Source organism: Daphnia pulicaria, chromosome 8 (assembly GCF_021234035.1).
Source record: "Daphnia pulicaria isolate SC F1-1A chromosome 8, SC_F0-13Bv2, whole genome shotgun sequence".
Lineage (NCBI taxonomy): Eukaryota > Metazoa > Arthropoda > Branchiopoda > Diplostraca > Daphniidae > Daphnia > Daphnia pulicaria.
In genome coordinates this window covers 10,860,379-10,878,009 of record NC_060920.1, presented here as the reverse complement: position 1 = coordinate 10,878,009, position 17,631 = coordinate 10,860,379, and the positions used below count along the sequence as shown (strand labels likewise).

General features: G+C 43.5%; 4 protein-coding genes across 7 annotated transcripts; 2 read left to right on the top strand and 2 right to left on the bottom strand.

Moving 5' to 3' along the window:
* Positions 1–11: 11 nt before the first annotated feature.
* On the bottom strand, positions 12–2,081 carry LOC124311107 (extensin-2-like). 3 transcript variants are annotated; one of them, XM_046775419.1, is made up of 6 exons: positions 1,991–2,081; positions 1,618–1,898; positions 1,453–1,563; positions 1,258–1,371; positions 289–1,197; positions 12–246 (listed from the first exon to the last, which is right to left on the bottom strand). In XM_046775419.1, exons 1-6 carry the CDS (start codon positions 1,992–1,994, stop codon positions 100–102), a joined length of 1,566 nt encoding a protein of 521 aa, XP_046631375.1. In that variant the 5' UTR covers positions 1,995–2,081; the 3' UTR covers positions 12–99. The 3 variants fall into 3 exon arrangements, with proteins under 3 accessions (XP_046631375.1, XP_046631376.1, XP_046631374.1); XM_046775420.1 differs by having other exon boundaries at positions 12–692; positions 792–1,197; XM_046775418.1 differs by having other exon boundaries at positions 12–1,197.
* Positions 2,082–2,484: 403 nt separating this feature from the next.
* Positions 2,485–5,409, bottom strand: LOC124311147 (SET domain-containing protein SmydA-8-like). Its single transcript, XM_046775476.1, has 5 exons — positions 4,958–5,409; positions 4,187–4,245; positions 4,033–4,126; positions 2,868–3,972; positions 2,485–2,792 (listed from the first exon to the last, which is right to left on the bottom strand). Exons 1-5 carry the CDS (start codon positions 5,081–5,083, stop codon positions 2,689–2,691), a joined length of 1,488 nt encoding a protein of 495 aa, XP_046631432.1. The 5' UTR covers positions 5,084–5,409; the 3' UTR covers positions 2,485–2,688.
* LOC124311118 (SET domain-containing protein SmydA-8-like) lies at positions 4,252–17,452 on the top strand. Of its 2 annotated transcripts, XM_046775434.1 has the most exons (6): positions 4,252–4,697; positions 5,483–5,684; positions 5,906–7,033; positions 7,102–7,220; positions 7,286–7,320; positions 17,315–17,452. In XM_046775434.1, exons 2-6 carry the CDS (start codon positions 5,492–5,494, stop codon positions 17,412–17,414), a joined length of 1,575 nt encoding a protein of 524 aa, XP_046631390.1. In that variant the 5' UTR covers positions 4,252–4,697; positions 5,483–5,491; the 3' UTR covers positions 17,415–17,452. The 2 variants fall into 2 exon arrangements, with proteins under 2 accessions (XP_046631390.1, XP_046631388.1); XM_046775432.1 differs by lacking the exon at positions 17,315–17,452 and having other exon boundaries at positions 4,256–4,697; positions 7,286–7,538.
* LOC124311279 (chymotrypsin-like elastase family member 2A) lies at positions 13,726–15,181 on the top strand. Its single transcript, XM_046775711.1, has 6 exons — positions 13,726–13,824; positions 13,910–14,132; positions 14,196–14,374; positions 14,444–14,536; positions 14,601–14,761; positions 14,822–15,181. Exons 1-6 carry the CDS (start codon positions 13,728–13,730, stop codon positions 15,071–15,073), a joined length of 1,005 nt encoding a protein of 334 aa, XP_046631667.1. The 5' UTR covers positions 13,726–13,727; the 3' UTR covers positions 15,074–15,181.
* Positions 17,453–17,631: the final 179 nt, after the last annotated feature.

The following is a 17,631-nucleotide window of genomic DNA, read 5'->3' as shown; positions in this document are numbered from 1 at the left end:
ACCAATTGAAGTTTAGCGTAACGTAATCTATTAACATTCTCTGATAAAGATATTCGAAATAACAATTCCAAGGTAAAAAGCTTGTACATTTTAGAGCTATTAATAGACTGGAGGAGCATAATAGCTCGGTGGAGCGTAAGTGGGAGCTTCGTATTTGTAGGCTGCTGTAGTTGTGGTGTACGCTTCAGTTGTGTAGTAAGCCGGTTCAGAGTAATAGGCAGGGGCAGCCGTTGTATAATAAGGAGCCTCGGTGTAGTAAACCGGAGCAGCAGTTGTGTAGTAAGGAGCCTCAGTGTAGTAAACCGGAGCAGCAGTTGTGTAGTAAGGAGCCTCAGTGTAGTAGACAGGGGCAGCAGTTGTGGTTGTGTAGTAAGGAGCCTCGGTGTAGTAGGGAGCTTCAGTGTAGTAAGCTGGAGCAGCAGTGTAGTAAGGAGCCTCAGTGTAGTATACAGGGGCGGCAGTTGTGGTGGTGTAGTAAGAAGCCTCGGTGTAGTAAGCTGGAGCGGCAGTGTAGTAGGGAGCCTCAGTGTAGTATACAGGGGCGGCAGTTGTGGTGGTGTAGTAAGGAGCCTCAGTGTAGTAAGGAGCAGCAGTGGTGTAATACGGAGCCTCGGTGTAAGCCGGAGGAGCATAGTAGCTCGGAGCAGCATAGGTTGTGGTATAAACCTCCGTGGTATAGTAGACAGGGGCAGGAGTAGTGTAAACCGGAGCATAGTAGCTAGGAGCGGCGTAGGTTGTGGTGTAAACCTCGGTGGTGTAGTAACTGGGCTCAGTGTAATAGGCAGGGGCAGCTGTTGTGTAGGCCGGAGGAGAGTAGTAGCTTGGTGCAGCATAAGTTGTGGTATAAACCTCCGTGGTGTAGTAGCTGGGCTCAGTGTAGTAGACCGGTGGAGCTGTGGTGTAGTAAACTGGAGCAGGAGTGGCGTAGACCGGAGGAGAGTAATAGCTTGGTGCAGCATATGTTGTAGTATAGATTTCCGTGGTGTAGTAGCTAGGCTCAGTGTAGTAAACAGGGGCAGGAGTGGTGTAGTAGACAGGTTCAACATACGGCGCAATTGTAGTGTAGACCGGAGGCGAGTAGTAGCTACGTGGGGCATATGCAACTGTGGTAGTATAGTAGGCCTCGGTAGGGTAGTAAGTCGGCTCAGTGTAGTAAACAACAGTAGTGGTGTACGGGGCAACAGTTGTGTATGACTCCTAGAAACAATAGACTGTTAGCGACCATCATAAATTGAGTCACACCATTGGTTTTCTTACTTGGTAGTACGGTGCCGGTGTAGTTGCTGGAGGACAATAACAAGGAGTCGTTGCATAATAGGCTGGAGCCTGAGGAGCCTGCCTTTTCTTCTGGGCATGATAGCCATAATTTTCCTGTGAATCACACACAATTGTTTAAGACAAATATTTTGATTAATCTAAGAGAGAGTAATAAGAATCCCGAGCGGGGCTTACAGGGTAGTAAGAAGCTGTAGTCGGTGGGGCAGAGTAATAAGAAGCCGCCGTTGTGTAATAGGATTCAGGTGTAGAGTAGACACTGCGTTTCATCTGATGACCATATCCACCCTATTTGGACATTTAATTATTTTCCAGCCAAAGGAATACTTCAAATTTACTTACATATGTCGGCGCAGGTGTGGTGTAGTACTGTGGTGCCTCGGTGTAGTATTTAGGAGCTTCTGTGTAGTACTTTGGAGCCTCTGTGTAGTACTTAGGGGCTTCAGTGTAATACTTTGGAGCTTCGGTGTAATAGGCCGATGGTGGGGCGCTACGTCTTTGCTGATGCCGGTGATCATGCATCTCCGGAGCACGGCCGCTCATCTCCGGACCACGCCCATGCATAGAAGCTGATTGGGCATACGCAACCATCGAGACCACGAGAAACAACATTCTAAAGAAACCTAATTAAGAAAACATAATAATGTAAAAATTAATTCGAACTAAGTACAATAAAAACAAGACTTTCAACACATAGTACACAATGACATCTTACCCATTTTTAAAGAATACAATTAAACTTCAGCTGACTAGACAGTACTGCAATTGAGGACTGAACAGCTTCGACTGATCATTGAATCGAAAAGGACCGGGTTTTATACTACTTTTTTCGAACTCTTCCTCCTTTACGAATGATGTAATAGGGGGGCGTTTAATCCACATCATTGTGCTCCCACCGCCATTTTTCGCACTCTCCCTTTTTCACGTGTTTCATTTTCTACCATTGCGCAACAAATTTTAAATCATTTAACTTATTAGGATTTACTAATCAATCTTTAGTAACATACATGCTATTTTTTAATGGGTTTTTCCAGTTCAAAGCTGTTTAATTCAAATGTTTCAAATTAAAAAATGTCAAAGTTTAAATATTATTCGATTTCTAACATTTTTATGATTTGTTTTTTTAAACATCAATTCGCCATATCTAGCGAAAAATTTAAAAATCTGTATTTTTGTTTGAAGTAAAGTAAAAAAGAAGACATTTCAGAGTTATTGGTTCACAGAGCTTTATTAATTGCAAATCAATCGAACGAAAATATGTATATGTAAATAGCCGAAAGGCACGAGGCTAAATCACAAACGGCAAAACGCATCACAATCGATTAAACATCTATCAGGTCAAATAAGGTCAAAATTAAATTAGGTAAATCAATCAAATTGAATTCCTCTCTGGGCGATGTGTGGTGGTGAAGGCTATTCGTGATCACCATGGCTTAATTCATTTTCTTCTTCTTCTTCAATTGCCATTCGTTGGAACAGCTCGTTCTCCGCCAACTCGTATTCTCTGAGTAAACTGCCTACATTAAATCAATAAAAATAAAAATGTGATTCAAGCCTTAATGATTAAGTTAAGTTTATAAATGAATTCGTACAATGAAAGTTTGAATCTCCAGGCTCTAGAATGCGAGCAATGTTTAACAATTCCTCGCAGAGTTTCATCTTTCTGGTCAGAAATCGCCACGACATTTCTTTCAAGAGAAATCCTGGAGCGTTGCCATAAAAATGGCACAGGTAATACTTGATGCCAATCAATAGCGAGTGGTTGGGATGGAGAAGAGACGACCATGTCTCGATAAAAATTTCCAATCCTTGAAAATCGTCGTAATTAAGTTCATCCGCTTTGCGCTGGAGACAGGCGAGGAGTTGGTTGACCTGATCTGATCCTATTCGGTTGCCGCACTTTTCCCCCTGACATTTCCAGAAACTTGCAGGATTGAGCGGGTCTTCCGGAACGGTGTAATTCCGGCCGCTGCATCTGGGACAGGCCAGCGAACTCAGATGGCTGCCCAGTTCGGTAGGATCGCAACAGCGAGGGCAGCAACAGTCAAAGAATTTCGTTTCTTTCAAATGGGATCGACGACGCAACGTTCCATCCAAAGTAAAAGTGTACGACGTCGTGATCATTTGGCCGGCTGGGATGTCGACGGCCGCACGAACGGTCATCCGTTGAGTGGCGGGATTCACGCAACATGCCGTGTTTGGAACGCAATTGTGAGCCATCAAACAAGCGTGAGAGTAAACGGCCCGAGCGCTGATGGTCTTATCGTCGTCACAAACTTCGAACGCGTTCACCTCCAAGATCCCGCACGCTCTTTGCAGCTCTTCTTCGTTGGTATTCTCACCTAATTGCCATTTGTTAAGAACGGGCTCGACGACGGTTTTGCGATCGACGTGCCAAATGCCAATCTTTTGGCGGTAAAGGCGGTGATCCTCCAATCCGAGCCACAATCGACTTCTCTCCGGATTGCGGTGGTTATCCAGGACTATCCGCAAAGGTGCGATGCAATCGTACAGGCGGCAATCTTCTTGTTCCAGTTCTTCCTTGGTAGGATAAGCTTCTCGGTTAGCCAACAATTCGCATTCGTATTTCTGATGGGCACCGTTTTCCATCTGTGCGCAAACTTCTGAACACAGCGGCCATTGACAACGAGGGCACAGGTAGCTGCCGTCCACACGCCGATAACAATTCAAGCATACCTGTGTTATAAGATTAAATTGAATTTAAAGAATTAATAAATGGATTATTGTTTCAATTACCGGATGGGTTGCCTGTTTCGGTCCGACAGCCAGGGCTTCTTCAGCATCAATGATAATTTCATCAGCCCTGATATTTCTCGTAGCGACTAGAAATCTAGACGGAACAAGTTTTACATACCTGCACCTATAATCAGTGAATTATATAAGTTAATACTTTCCAATGTCGGATGATTTCCCGATCGTGAACGCACATCCCACGGGTGGCTCAGCGCCCTATAAAAAATGAAATCAATTTAAAAATCGATTTGAATTTGAAAAATGGAAACAAAACAAAATTGAATAAAAAGGTTTGGCGGTCACAGCAGAGGACAGCACTTATCGGGACCGTCGATTCCCGAAGACTCTGGAACCGTTTTTAAACGGGCGACGGGATATTTTTAGAAGTCGCACGAACGACTCGGACGTTATAGGGCGCCTCGTCCATACCATCCACTTGAAAGCGAACGTTCACAACCGACTTTTGTTCTGTGGCTGTGCTGTCTCCATCGTGGTTCTGCTGCTGCTGTGGGTGTGTATTTACATCACGTGCGCGAAATATATATATCAACAACAAACTACGCTGAAAGAAGGCAACAACATTTAACACAGACACAACACAATATATCGCGCCTGGGGATCTATTTTTATCGACGTGATTCGAATTATTGTTAGTGCGTTTCCTGAAGGTAAGAATTTCTAAATTTCTAGAACCCGTCTCCTCTTCCCTTTTTGTTTCATTTCCTCTCACCGAGGACGCACACGTGTGGCGTATTCACGTCCTGTCGGTTATACGCTATTTCCGTCGCTGGGTAAATAATCGATCTCTAGAAACCCAATCGATCCGCCAGAGCGAGAGAGGGAAATTCGGTTCAAAATTTCTGGCCAGCGCCACGACGCAAAATACACAAGACGACCAAAATTCAGCGAAATTTCGATTGAAACTTACCACAACGTCGGCGGGATTTTGGGTCGTGATTGACGTCGAGTCGTAGTGCTGGTCATCGGAGGGGTGACCAGCAATCGACGAGGGTAGTAGCACTGGCTGAAGAGGAGTGATAATGAGACCGCTCATCACGACAGCCCATGGATGAATGCGTACCGTCTCTTTTGGTGCGTATCTGTGGTTTTTTGCGCCAAATGTTGTCGACGAGGAAGAGGAGGGACCAATCGTCTTCAGTCGCACTGGCCGCCCGCTCGTGATATCCTCTAGTGTCAGCGTTTTTTTCTTGTCAATCTATAAATAGGCGGCCAGCAGCTAGGAAATAAACGCTGAAAACGAGTCGTAAACAAACGCCAATTAATCAAATGATGCCAGAATTTTCGCTGCCAGCAGGTCAATGGTGCTGTTGAAAACACCCACACACCCATAAACAGACATTGTTTTGATCCAGACTCCCCAGCAAACGACACATCAAAACATAAAATGTGCGCGTAACTTAATAATAGACCGCTCGACATTGTGTTTGATCAGTTTGACGAGATGACGGAAGAGAAATGTTTCTGCGGGAAGGAGGCTCACCAGCGCTGTTCCGGATGCCAGGCCGTCTTCTACTGCTCCAGGGATCACCAGAAAAGCGATTGGAAGAAGCACCGATCCCATTGCAAGGCCTACCGCATCGAGCAGACGCTCACCGTTGGACGGCATTTGATCGCCTGTCGGGACCTCAAAGCTGGTATAGATATATTAATATGTTTTCGTTTATTCTCGTGTGTTTTGCGGCTGAGCTGAAATAGAATCGACTCGGACCTCGAATAAGGCGGGGAACGGTCGAAACACGCCAATTTCTATTAATAACTGTTGTAAACTTACCGAGAGTTCTCTGACCCTCTTCAAACATTTGAGTCCATAACGATTATCCTCTTCCGTTTTTCTTCTTCTCATGGCAACAACCAGGCGATGTCATCCTTCAAGAGAAACCCATTGTTTTGGGACCCAAGCACACGGCCGGACAAATCTGCCTCGGATGCTATTGCGGCGTCGACGGGCGGACGAGATGCTCCCAGTGCGGCTGGCCCATGTGCGGACGCGATGATTGCCACGCTCACGAGTCGGATCACGCGGCCGAGTGCGGAGTGATGGCGTCGGGTGGACGACCCATCGTCGGCAGCCTTCCGGTTCAAGCCTACCAAAGCGTCATGGTGTTGCGCTGCCTGGCGCTGCGGGATCAGAATCCGGAACGGTGGGAGGAGCTGATGCAGTTGGAGGCTCACGTTCAAGAGCGACGCCAAAAAGGAATGGAGGACGTGGATCAAGCCACGGCGGTCCGATTCATCCGCGAAACGCTGGGACTCCAAATCCCGGAAGAGCTGATCCTACAACTGTGCGGAATTCTAATGGTCAACAGCTTCGAACAGCCGCCAATGAAAGGCAATTCTCAACACGGATTGGTGGCCGTCTACTCGACGGCCAGTTTGCTGGAACACGATTGCGTGGCCAACGCCATCAAAACCTTCACCAACAAGGGGGATATCGTCATCCGGGCGGCTGTGCCGATACCTAAAGGAGAGAAAATAGCACTGTGTTACACGGAGCCGCTATGGGGAACGATGAACCGTCAGCGTCACCTTTCGCAAACGAAATTCTTCCAGTGCGTCTGCGAACGCTGTAAAGATCCGACTGAGCTGGATACGTTCACTTCTGGTTTTTATTGCCAGAAATGTCCGCAGCAATCGGCGGGAATCCTTTTGACAGAAAACCCGCTGGATGATGCCAGTGACTGGATCTGTCGGCAATGCGGCGCTCGCCAACCGGCCAACTATGCGGCGGAAATTATTGAAAGTGTCGGCAAGGAGATTGTGGCTTTGAAAAAAGGATCGGTTAAGGATTGCGAGGGATTCTTGCGCAAGTTCTCCAAAGTTCTTCATCCGAATCACTTTTACTTGACCGATGTTAAAATGGCGCTCTGTCAAATGTACGGACACCTGGAAGGGCAGAGTCTCATTGAAATGAACGACGATACGCTCAACGCCAAAGAAGCTCTGGCTTTAGAACTTTTGAAAGTAGCCGATGCTGTTTCACCAGGTAATGCGGCCTGTAATTAAAAATTAATGCATCCGTCATGATTAATTGGAATTATTTTATTCATTTAGGGATGACCCGTTTGAGAGCCATTTTACTGTATGAGCTGCAAGCTGTGTTATCCGTTCGTTGTCGTAAGCTCTGTCTCACTCAAAGTATTTCAAAGGAAGAACTGCAAGCCAATGTTAAAGTAATTTTTTTTATTATTGTTGTTGTGAATGTTTCAATGAAAATTTAATTTTACATTTTGAAAAGGTGGTACGGAAAATGCTGCAAGAGTCATCGACGATCTTCTCGTGGGAGCCGGAAGAGACGGATGAAGGTCGATTAGCCATCATTTCCAGCAAGGAACTGAAGGATGTTGAACTGTTTCTAAAAACCCTTGATTAGAATATTGTAAATTAAATCTAAATTGTTTTCTTACCTTAACCTCCCATGATTTTTAAAGTAGAAAGTGCTGTGGCCACAAAATGGTTTTTCTTTGAAGTGAAATAGATTGTCAGAAAGATTTCAAATTCCTTGTGCAGTAATGCAATATCAAAAGCGAAATATCGTGGATTAAAAAAACAAACAAAAAACGTCGTAGACAGTAGACAGTGTCGAAAAATGTGAAAGCTAAATTATAAATTGGGTTTTGACCTGGTTTTGCTATCGTTGGCAAGGGGTTTCTCAGTTTAGATTTAGAGCATGGTTTTGAATTGAAAGGGTTTAGAGTTTCGCAAAGAAGTCTCTTAGTACGGAACGCCAAATATTGAAGTAAAGTACTACTTCTATAGTTACTACTTTTTTCTTGAACCTAAAATAATTTTCAAACTTAAAAAAAAAAACTATGGTAATTACATGGAATTTTAAAAAAAATCGTAATGTGGAAAAAAGTGGATTTTTGTTTTGTTTCGGTAGATGGCTCTAGTTTCGGGATGAAAAAAATTTAAAGGTGGCATTACTGACCGTCTGACCCTGCAGGACATCGAAAATTTCATTCCCCGATCGAGCTCCTCCTTTCGAAGATTGCCTTTTATAAGGCTGCATAACTTGCTATAGCGTTCAGTTTGTTATTGGTACTAGATTCGAGTGATGGTTGTCCCGGCTTATAAGGACATCAGTTCATCATCATGGATCCTACTTTAATTCCAACATTAAGTATTTGCTTGCGGTCGCTTGTTGAAACTATTCCTGTCGGTAAGTTCAATTTTCTTTTTTTTTAATCGAAACAAATTGTGTGTTGGTCAACTAGAATATTCCCGTATGGTTTAATTTGGCAGTACAACACACATCTTCTATTCTGGTTCAGTTGCCTCCATTTTTAAAAAAGCTTTCTCTTTCTCGATGCATTTCTATTTATTATGACCCACTCCTTTTCTCATCTTTCCTTAAGTGTTCTCGGATTTGTTGGCTGTATAATGATGCTCAGATGAAACTGTTTGATAGTTAAATTCGATCTCCCTTCCTAACTATACTGTATATATGTGTGTATTATCGTCTTCTTTAAGGATTTATCGGGATACCACATGATCCGTCGGGTCAGGAAGGGCATGGAAGTCTCTGGCACGCATTCCGTCAAGTCCACGCTTCTGAAGTTGCCACCCGCCAGTTGCTATCGTCGTCGAGAACACCTTCATTCGCGAAATCGCAAGACGACCAGAATCATCTCTGAAGAAGAGCATGGCAGATCTTACGAGCCTTCGTTTACCATCATCAGCCGCATCAAATCGCCCGTGCAGCAAATGTTGGCCCTCCTGTCGCCACGACACGAGCTTCCTGGGCCGTCGAACAGAAGCCATTCCCATCCGTAAAGAAGAGTCACCATCGAGCCGGACGTCTTCTTCTTTTAATGGCCACTCTGCCTGGCCTCCGCAAAACGCCAGCAATTTGGTGATGATTGGCGAAGTGGAACCGTTCGTCGATGATCAGTGGCAAGTGGAGTCATCCAGAAAATACGGCGGCCTCTTTACCGTCGAGAAAGGAATGGTGCGCTAATATCGGAGTTCTCAGCAGTCAGAGGATGGAGGGCAACCTGAGAGGAAACGGGCACTACTCCCGGCCGGAATCCCCTGTAATGTTTGGTCTGTGGGAAATGATGAAAACGCGTCGACCGCAGAAATGGGACTCGCTTAACAAGTTATTACCTTCTCAGTCGACCACGGAGAGAGAAGAGCCAGGAGAAGCAGCAGCAACAACAACAACTCAGCCAACTACGACAACGTCTACGACTCCGCTCAGCTGAAACGCTGATGATTCCGGGAACAAGTCCGAGAATCATTCTGAATCCTTTCATCGGCTGGAGAACGACGACTCTGTTCTGGTAACGGACATTAGCAGTAGCCAGACGGAAGAAGAAGAAGAAAAAGGTTCTTCGACCATCTTCTCTACTACACCAGCAGCCAGCAGCAGTTACCGGATGCAATTGGAGCCACGAACCGTGACGGGTTCCAATCTGAAGAAGACTCGATCCGCACTACCCCACAGCCGACCGCGCCTAATCGATTCAACAACAGCTGGTCGTTGGTGGTCCGGGTCGACGATTCGACGTGTCACGCCGCAACGGATTCATTTGCCAATAACGGGACCATCGTTTTCAAGCGGTTCCAGTCGGGTTCACAATCAATCTGATTGGACTGATTTGTCAGATATTGAAAATTATTTTTTCCGGGTTTGGTCGGATCGCCGTAACAAAGCCAGATCCTCACATTGTCCGCCACCATCGCAGCTCCCACCATTTTACTTCTGCCGCCCCTTTGACGTCTACGAGCTCCACCCCACCTCTTTTACTACGTCTCCTAAAACACCAGCACGCCCACCAAATCCTATATTCTGTGGGTGTTGCAGCAAGCCGGTTCAGTCCATCAACGATTTGTCGATCGTTTCTATCGAACCTGCTCCAATGTCGCCGACCTACTCAACTTCACCTTCCACTACAGTTTTACCAGAGAAAGTTATACAATCTCTTGCGCATCACTACGACCCGGCCATCAACAAGGGACCATTGTCATCGCACACACTCATCAGCCCGTCTAGGAATCCGTCCAGGAATCCGTCCTTGCTGGTCCAGCTACTCGTGATCCTTCTTATCCGCTACGTAAGCGTCCCTCGTCCCAGATTTGTCCACGGACAAATTTCCTTCGGCTTCTTCCATTCAGATGTTCACTCTCAAACCGGAAGTTGAGGCTCCAAAAAGGTTACCATCAAGTCACTTCCTCAAAAGAATACGGGTCTAGCGTCGTTGATTCTCGCCCATACTTTCACCGCTTTGATGTCCAGACAAAAATTCGCCATTCTTCAACGATGCCCGACACTCATGCAGCCCGCATCTCGATCCGGAACACGAGGAAAAACTCAATCGCAGAAAATCTTTAGATTATCGTGTCAGGACTAATCAATACGCAATCATGTAACGGGGAATTCTTCGCGGGCTTTTCCTTCCTTCAATCAGCTGATTTAATCCCCTGGTCTATTACTATCCAGGAACTCGTCCTCTTTAATTTGTCTGTAATGCCTCGCCTATTTCCTCGTTTAACGGAAATACCAACGACGATCCGCCTTCACTCCCGGCCGCGTAAGCGATTATTTTAAAACCAAACTTTCGTAAATAAGGAACATTGCCTAACATTTCTCTGTTGTGCTTTACAGGATTTTCTTGTGGAATTCTTCCGATGAACTTGCTACCGCTTGCTACCACCAATCCCAACTATCCGAATGCGGATGAGAATGCTGGCAACTGTGACTTTCGTCTTCTAGTGAATTCACATCACGTTTTTCAGGTAATTATGAGGAAGCGTGCCCAGAGATTTCTCCCGCTAAAGCTAAACACATAAAAATTTTTATCAGATAAGAGTGGAATTTCTTGAAAACAGAATGCTGTTCCTGCAAAATGAAATTGTTTACATCAATAGTTGACCGTCTCCGAGTAAACTATGGGCCGACTTAAATCACCTGCCCTAGAAAGCAAGTCGTGCGGTTACTTATAACTCAGACCAGCATTGTGAGTTGAAAAACCAATAAGTAATTCCAAATTAAAATAAGATTGAATTATTTTTTTATTTATTTCACAAGTTTAGGTGGAACTGAGTCAATCGGAAAACATCGATTATCTTCGTCATGTTTATTTTTTAAATCAATAGCCCTACCAAAGCGGTTGGATTTCTTTACCGCAGTATTGGAACAATCAAAACTACAGGATGTGTCAAATCCATCGACAATTCTTGCACTCTGGCTCTATTATTTATATCTAGTACCGAAGGAGATTTCGGGAGCTATAAAGCCAAATCTCGTAGCCTTCTTGCCAATCGGCATAACGATTTTTTTTTTTTTTTTTTTTTTAAGACGTTCTATCCAGGCCACTTAATATGTTCATTTTCCTGGTATCGCAATTTTCCCAATTAAAGAGCCGGCGTTGGAAAGAAAGCTTGTCCTCGTGACTTCTTGGGGATACCCAGTCGAAAGAAAGGAGTTTATCCAGTGATACACAGGATGAATTGCGGGTCTACATTTAGCGAAAGACGCGGTGATTTCCGTCACAGAATAGTCATGGGTATACATTTTTTAAAATAAAAAATTGTGATGTTTAAAAATTTTTGGAATACTAAAATGTATTATTGCATCCATGTCCAGTACCAGTGTGAAAATGATGATCTTCTTCCATACCGGAGCGCCATCACGACACTTTAACGCCAGCGATCACGGCCCAGGTTTCCGCGTCGACTTTGAACAAATTGCCCCCATTGAGTCAATCCGCCATTAATGATTAGCCTACAACTACGCCTCAAATGCGAATATCAATGGAACTGATTCGCTATTGGTCGACGCTGATTATTACGAAGAATCAGATGATGACGAGGATCTTATAAACAACAAGAAATCTTTTGAATAGTGTTGATTATCGATTTGATTTTCATTATTGTTTTAACTCTGTTACATCTAATCGCACAAATATTTGGATTGCGTCTTGCGTGTCTGCATTTGAATCTAGTATTTGTATAATCTTGACGTGTGCAAATATCGTTATAATTGAGGTGTTTTTTTACCTGGCGAATGGTGGCGAATAAATGTTTAAAATTGAATAGATATGTTTAAAAAAATATAATTTGAAAAAAAAACTGAATGATCATTTTTAAAAATGTCAATTACATAATCATACACAACATAAGTACTCGGTTATACACATTGCAGAAATAAAAAGAGATTTAAAAAATCAGGCTGTTCTTGCTAAAGAAACACGAAACACCGATCTAAAGTAACCTTTTCTATTTTCCATGATGATTTCCGTGGTTTCAATATAGGCTAGGCAGAGAATTTTCTGAATAAAATTGCTGGTATATCGACGTCAATGTTTGCTGATGGTTCGATCTTCAGAGACTATGACCGGATGTCGAATGTAAAATTTTGTGATTCTACACAACCACGTCGCGCTCAAACTATAACAACCCAATCCTATTTTCAGTAGAAACAATAATTTACCAAAACCATCTGATAAATAATACCTGAATAGCTTCGCCCCAGAGAATCAGTTCGGCGTAGGGTGCGATGACAGTAATATTGGAGGCGTATAATCGATGTAATGATACTCGTTGAGTGACGCAATGGGCGTCACGCGTCTGAACCAAGACGCAACGCCTCAGCGAAGTGCCCAGAGTCAAATGAACCAATTCGGGGCCGATCTGTTTGCCTTCGACGTACATCAAGATGAAGGGTATGAGGCCGAAAAGACGCAAATTGTGCTTGATCGTCGTGACAGCTATGTGCCAATTGGCCGCTCCGTGCTCTGGGCACTTCCATCCCACCTCCCAGTGATGATGGAGAACGGACAGCGAGCCGTTTAATTTTCCGTTTTTAGTTGAGCAATATACTCCTTGGGAGATGTAGACTTCATGCTTAAATAATGATACCTACAGACTAGCTGAGAAAAGCTTCGGCCTGGATAGTTTTTTCGGATAACATGAGCCCGCAATTGGCCACGACTTCTGGCATGTCCAACAGCTTTTTGTCTTCTTTCCTGCAAGGAAAAGAGAAATCTATTTACAGTTCAGTTGAAGGATGGAAATGTAAAATAAACTCACTCGGTCCAATATCCTTTTCTTTCAGTTGAGGTTTCTTTTAAAGTGATTTGTATATAAGTTGCAAAAATCGTAAAAAATCTCTTAACGAAACTGAGGGAGAGGACTGTGAATACAGAGACAGACAGAAGCAAAGCCTATTTTTATCAAGAAATGGGAATTCCGTTGTGAGAATTCCGCCATTAAGGCGCCAAATGTTTCATGATTGTGGAACAACAAAGTTTCTGGCGAAATCAATAAAATGACCCCAAAATAGCGAAAGTGGCCAAAGCTTTAGTCGAACGTATAAAACAGCAGCCTATAGTTGGCTAAACCATACATACCTCGATTGGATGCCCAGACTGCACGTTGTCTTACACCATGACGTCGTGTAATACCTTGGGAACTGGCTTGGCATTTATCTGCGCTATAAATTGGCTTAAACACAACCTTTCCCTTGCTACTCGTATCATTCTAATTTGTGTTGTCCAGGTCTACACACGCATATTCCTCCGTAAGTAATTTCTTTAAACTTTGTGCCAATAGATAACGAAATTAAAACGTTACTTTCCTGTGATTGCACTGACCCAGTCTACTCAAGTCTATACAAATAATTGTAGGCTACGGACGTTAAGCGATCATTTGTCTTAATTCACTGACTACCAAGAATGTCCACTTTTCTTTCCCGAGCCCCTGTTTTCATCGTGGGTATTTTGGCCTTTACGTCCATGTATTTTTTATTCTTCATGACTAAGTCACCGCCTGGTAAATAGCGCACCTTTTTTCCAGTTCTTTCTATTTTGGTTAATTTTACTAATAAGAAAAAAAAAACTTTGTTTTAACATTAAAGGTAACGCCCAATACGCTTGTGGAGTGTCCAATAGCATCTCGAAGGTAAGCAAAGGCAAAGACAAGATCGGTGTCGGAGTGGAGGCAGACTATATCGAATTCCCTTGGCAAGCCGACATTCGAATATTCACGAAGAGCGGCACTAAGCACGCTTGCGGAGGAAGTTTGATATCAGATCAATGGATTCTAACATCTGCTCAATGCCTGAAGACAAATATTGAAGGGTGAGTGGTGTACATCAATAAAAATGCAGTTGATATTAATGATTGCATTTTTTATGAATCCAGGGATCGAGTTGCAGAAATGTGGGTTACACTGGGCATGCACAACTATAAAACGGCGGTTGATGTTAACCGACAATCCCTCGAATTAGACATGAATAGCTTCTTTTTTCATCCGGACTATTCGGAAACGCTGACCGCAGATATCACCCTGATTAAACTCCCATCTGTCGTCACCTTCTCAAGTATCAAGATAACATAACACTCAAGGTTATGTCGATAATTCATTCATGGCTTTTGGCATTGACATACAGGATTTGTTCACCCAGTTTGTCTGGCCGATTGGAAAGAAATAGATTACGTCGGTGAACAAGTCACCATTGCAGGATGGGGTTCAACTTTTAAAGGTTCGTCGAATAAAACTCTGTAACTTAAATTAATCTGATATTAATAAATTGTATCACTATGCAGATCAAAGGGATTACTTTCCCAATGATGCAGTCCTTTACAAGATGAGGGCCACTGTCATGTCCAAGTCGTATTGTAGCGCTTCTTTCGGCGAGATTGAAGACAGTATGTTATGCACCAAAGGCAATGGTCTCGGAAGAAGTGGAGCATGCATCATAAGCCAAGTATAACATCGCACAAAATAGAATTTCTTTAAACCTATAATGATTCGTGTGTAATTATAGTACGAACTCGGCAGTCCACTAATTTTCAAACGGTCAAATGGCAAATGGAGACAAATAGGAATCCTTTCGCTTGCTAAAGATTGTAACAAAAAACCTTCCATCCTTTACACTAGAGTCAGTTTCTATGCTCCGTGGATTAAACACACCATGGCGCATTCATCGGGCAGCCACTCATTTTCCTTGTTATTTCCGAACCTCATTTCAATTAATTTCATTATGATTTACCTTAAAAATTTAACAAGCAAAGTCTGATTACTTTTTCCCATTTAACGAAAAGAATCAACACAAAAACTGATTTCGTAATTTTTGTACGTTCCCGCTGTTCCGTAAGTTCTTCGCCGTGTGTGGCGCCACCAACGGGAGTCCCTAATTTGCGCGAAGCGCGCCTGCGCGCGCGCGCACTCTAATTTGCGCGCAATAACGTGCGCGCCTTACACACTAATGTGCACGCTTTTCAAAATTGCGCGCGCACAAAATTTTCAATATTTTTTTTTCTCGTTATGTGACTGGGAGTTGTTATAAAAAGCATAGATTACGGTATATTGTGTATCTATTGTGTTAGTGTAATTATAGTTTCAATAAATGAACGCATATAATGTTTACTTTTTATTTCTTTTACACTGCTCGTGTAGTAGGCTATGGGCCTTCAAAATTCACACACACACACACGATTTATTTTAAATTGATCTGTTTAAACTATATGGACATAGCATAGACTTATGATAACATTTGATGATACTGATGAGACATAATCTGCTGGTCAGAACTCTGAACACTACAGCAACGGATAGATTCAAATCGTGGGAAAGTGTAACAGCGCAAAATTTTGGTTACCCGTCCCTTGATTCTGATTTTTGGTTACCCGTCCCTTGATTCTGAAAACCTCAAGGCTTACAGCAAATATTGCTGCACAGCTGCAAAGCCTACGGCTACGGCTACTGGAAAAAAGACTCGACTCTAAGTCAGTTTCAAAGTGCTTTCTTCTTCTCTTCTTCTCTTCTCATTTGGTCTTCAATGACAAGGAAGGCGCCGAGAGGACCATGGAGACGTTCCACACCAAGACGCCCATCGTGTCCCATTTGGTGGCAGGTATAGCCAAAGTGGCCGGTGATGACGAATTTGCAAAGAAATGCTGGGACGGAGGCAACAGCAGCCTCAACGCCTTGCCGGTCGTTTGACACGTCAAAGGGATCGGCCACTACGTCGTAGGCGACGTTAAAGGAGGTAACAAGGCCATGGTCAATGCCACCAGCACGTCGCTCAAGATGGCCGACGGCATGCCTGTCGTTGGGCACGCCAAAGTCATCGTCCACTACGTTTGCGGGGACGTTCAAGGAGGAAACAAGGTCATGAAAGCGGCTACACGGTCCGCGGTCGTGGGGGCAGCCGGCGCAGGTGGATTTATCGTCGGCGGTCCGGTGGGAGCAGTTGCTGGTGGTGTCGGTGCCGGAGCTGAATGGGACCTGGTCGTCGCCGCCGCAACCGACGGTAAAGAAGTCAACGGTATAGCCAAAATCATTGAGAACCCGAAGAGCGTCGATTCCTATTTTGACGCCGGCTGGAGCTTATTCCGCGATGTTATTAAGGTGGGACCTTACGTTAAGATGGCCGAAAAAGCCATTGGCAACCAGGCTCTAAAACTAGGCCTAGTTTATGAGAACAACAAGCCTAAATCGGTCGACCACGTACTGGTTCTGCGCCAACAGCTTACCGTAATACTTCGCGGTATTCGCCTACGCATGAGTCAAGATACGGGTAGTGCATGGAGTCCGGCAGACAGGCAATTTCAAAGGGAATCTTTCTTACAGGTGTACACGTCCGTCTCCGAATTGCTTTCCAACGGTTACTCTGCAGATATTTGGCAAAACGAAAGTCTTGTCATCTCCTCTCCTGACTGCTCGTGGAGAGAGGTGATCGAGCACCAGGTGGCCGATTATTTGGACGTCCATAACCAGCTGATAGTGATCCACCAAGAATTTGATCCGGAGTTCTTTTTTCACTGCGGGGAAAACTTCATGGGCTGGAGTCAACGATAAGAATGTTCAATGCTGTTAAGCAAGAACTGACGGGGAACTACACTTGAAATATAGTATTTAACATTCATTGCCAACTTATACGTATTTCCCCCGTATTCTGCGTAGTGCGTCTTTAATACAAAATTTGTTCAAAAGGAGAAACCTATGATCAAAGTCAGGCAAAAAATTGTTTTCCAAAAATTAAAAACAAAAAATAAATAAATAAATAATGGAATGAAATCCGAAAAGGTCAATTATGTCTACAGTCGCTGCAGTAAAAGGGTCTAGTCTTAATGACTTATACCAATCAGGAATCCTTTAGACAGAAAATCCGCTGGATGATGCAGACGAAATGACTCGTCATCGTTGTTTTTTAATTACTGAATTTATTGAATTTTTTTTTACAATAAAAATTCAAAATTATACATATAAGCAGGGTGGTTCACAGTTTAAATTCTGTACAAGAGTCATCGACGATCTTCTCGTGGGAGCCGGAAGAGACGGATGAAGGTCGATTAGCCATCATTTCCAGCAAGGAACTGAAGGATGTTGAACTGTTTCTAAAAACCCTTGATTAGAATATTAATTGGAAAAACCTATAAAAATCTTTTCTTACCGCGATCCGCGATATAAGAAATAAATTAGATTAGTATGGTATATATATATTAAAAAATTTGAAGTGCAATAAATTATCAGAAAAATTTTCAGAAATTTCATATAAATGTAAAATTTAGTAGAACGAACACCAAATGTCGATGTCGGTGAGACGGTGACGTTAATGCGACTTTGATCCTA

What these genes read in the sequence shown, in the direction of transcription:
- LOC124311107 (XM_046775418.1), bottom strand. An exon ending in CCACACCTGCGCCGACATAT is followed by an intron (nt 1,564 to 1,617) that starts GTAAGTAAATTT and finishes ATGTCCAAATAG; the next exon opens with GGTGGATATGGTCATCAGAT. An exon ending in CTACAGCTTCTTACTACCCT is followed by an intron (nt 1,372 to 1,452) that starts GTAAGCCCCGCT and finishes TGTGATTCACAG; the next exon opens with GAAAATTATGGCTATCATGC.
- LOC124311279 (XM_046775711.1), top strand. Translation starts at nt 13,728, where the DNA reads ATGTCCACTTTTCTTTCCCGAGCCCCTGTTTTCATCGTGGGTATTTTG. An exon ending in CATGACTAAGTCACCGCCTG is followed by an intron (nt 13,825 to 13,909) that starts GTAAATAGCGCA and finishes TTAACATTAAAG; the next exon opens with GTAACGCCCAATACGCTTGT. An exon ending in CTGAAGACAAATATTGAAGG is followed by an intron (nt 14,133 to 14,195) that starts GTGAGTGGTGTA and finishes TTATGAATCCAG; the next exon opens with GGATCGAGTTGCAGAAATGT.
- LOC124311118 (XM_046775434.1), top strand. Translation starts at nt 5,492, where the DNA reads ATGACGGAAGAGAAATGTTTCTGCGGGAAGGAGGCTCACCAGCGCTGT. An exon ending in CTGTCGGGACCTCAAAGCTG is followed by an intron (nt 5,685 to 5,905) that starts GTATAGATATAT and finishes GGCAACAACCAG; the next exon opens with GCGATGTCATCCTTCAAGAG. An exon ending in AGCCGATGCTGTTTCACCAG is followed by an intron (nt 7,034 to 7,101) that starts GTAATGCGGCCT and finishes TTATTCATTTAG; the next exon opens with GGATGACCCGTTTGAGAGCC.
- LOC124311147 (XM_046775476.1), bottom strand. Translation starts at nt 5,083, where the DNA reads ATGAGCGGTCTCATTATCACTCCTCTTCAGCCAGTGCTACTACCCTCG. An exon ending in AAAATCCCGCCGACGTTGTG is followed by an intron (nt 4,246 to 4,957) that starts GTAAGTTTCAAT and finishes CATTTTTTATAG; the next exon opens with GGCGCTGAGCCACCCGTGGG. An exon ending in AAATCATCCGACATTGGAAA is followed by an intron (nt 4,127 to 4,186) that starts GTATTAACTTAT and finishes TGTTCCGTCTAG; the next exon opens with ATTTCTAGTCGCTACGAGAA.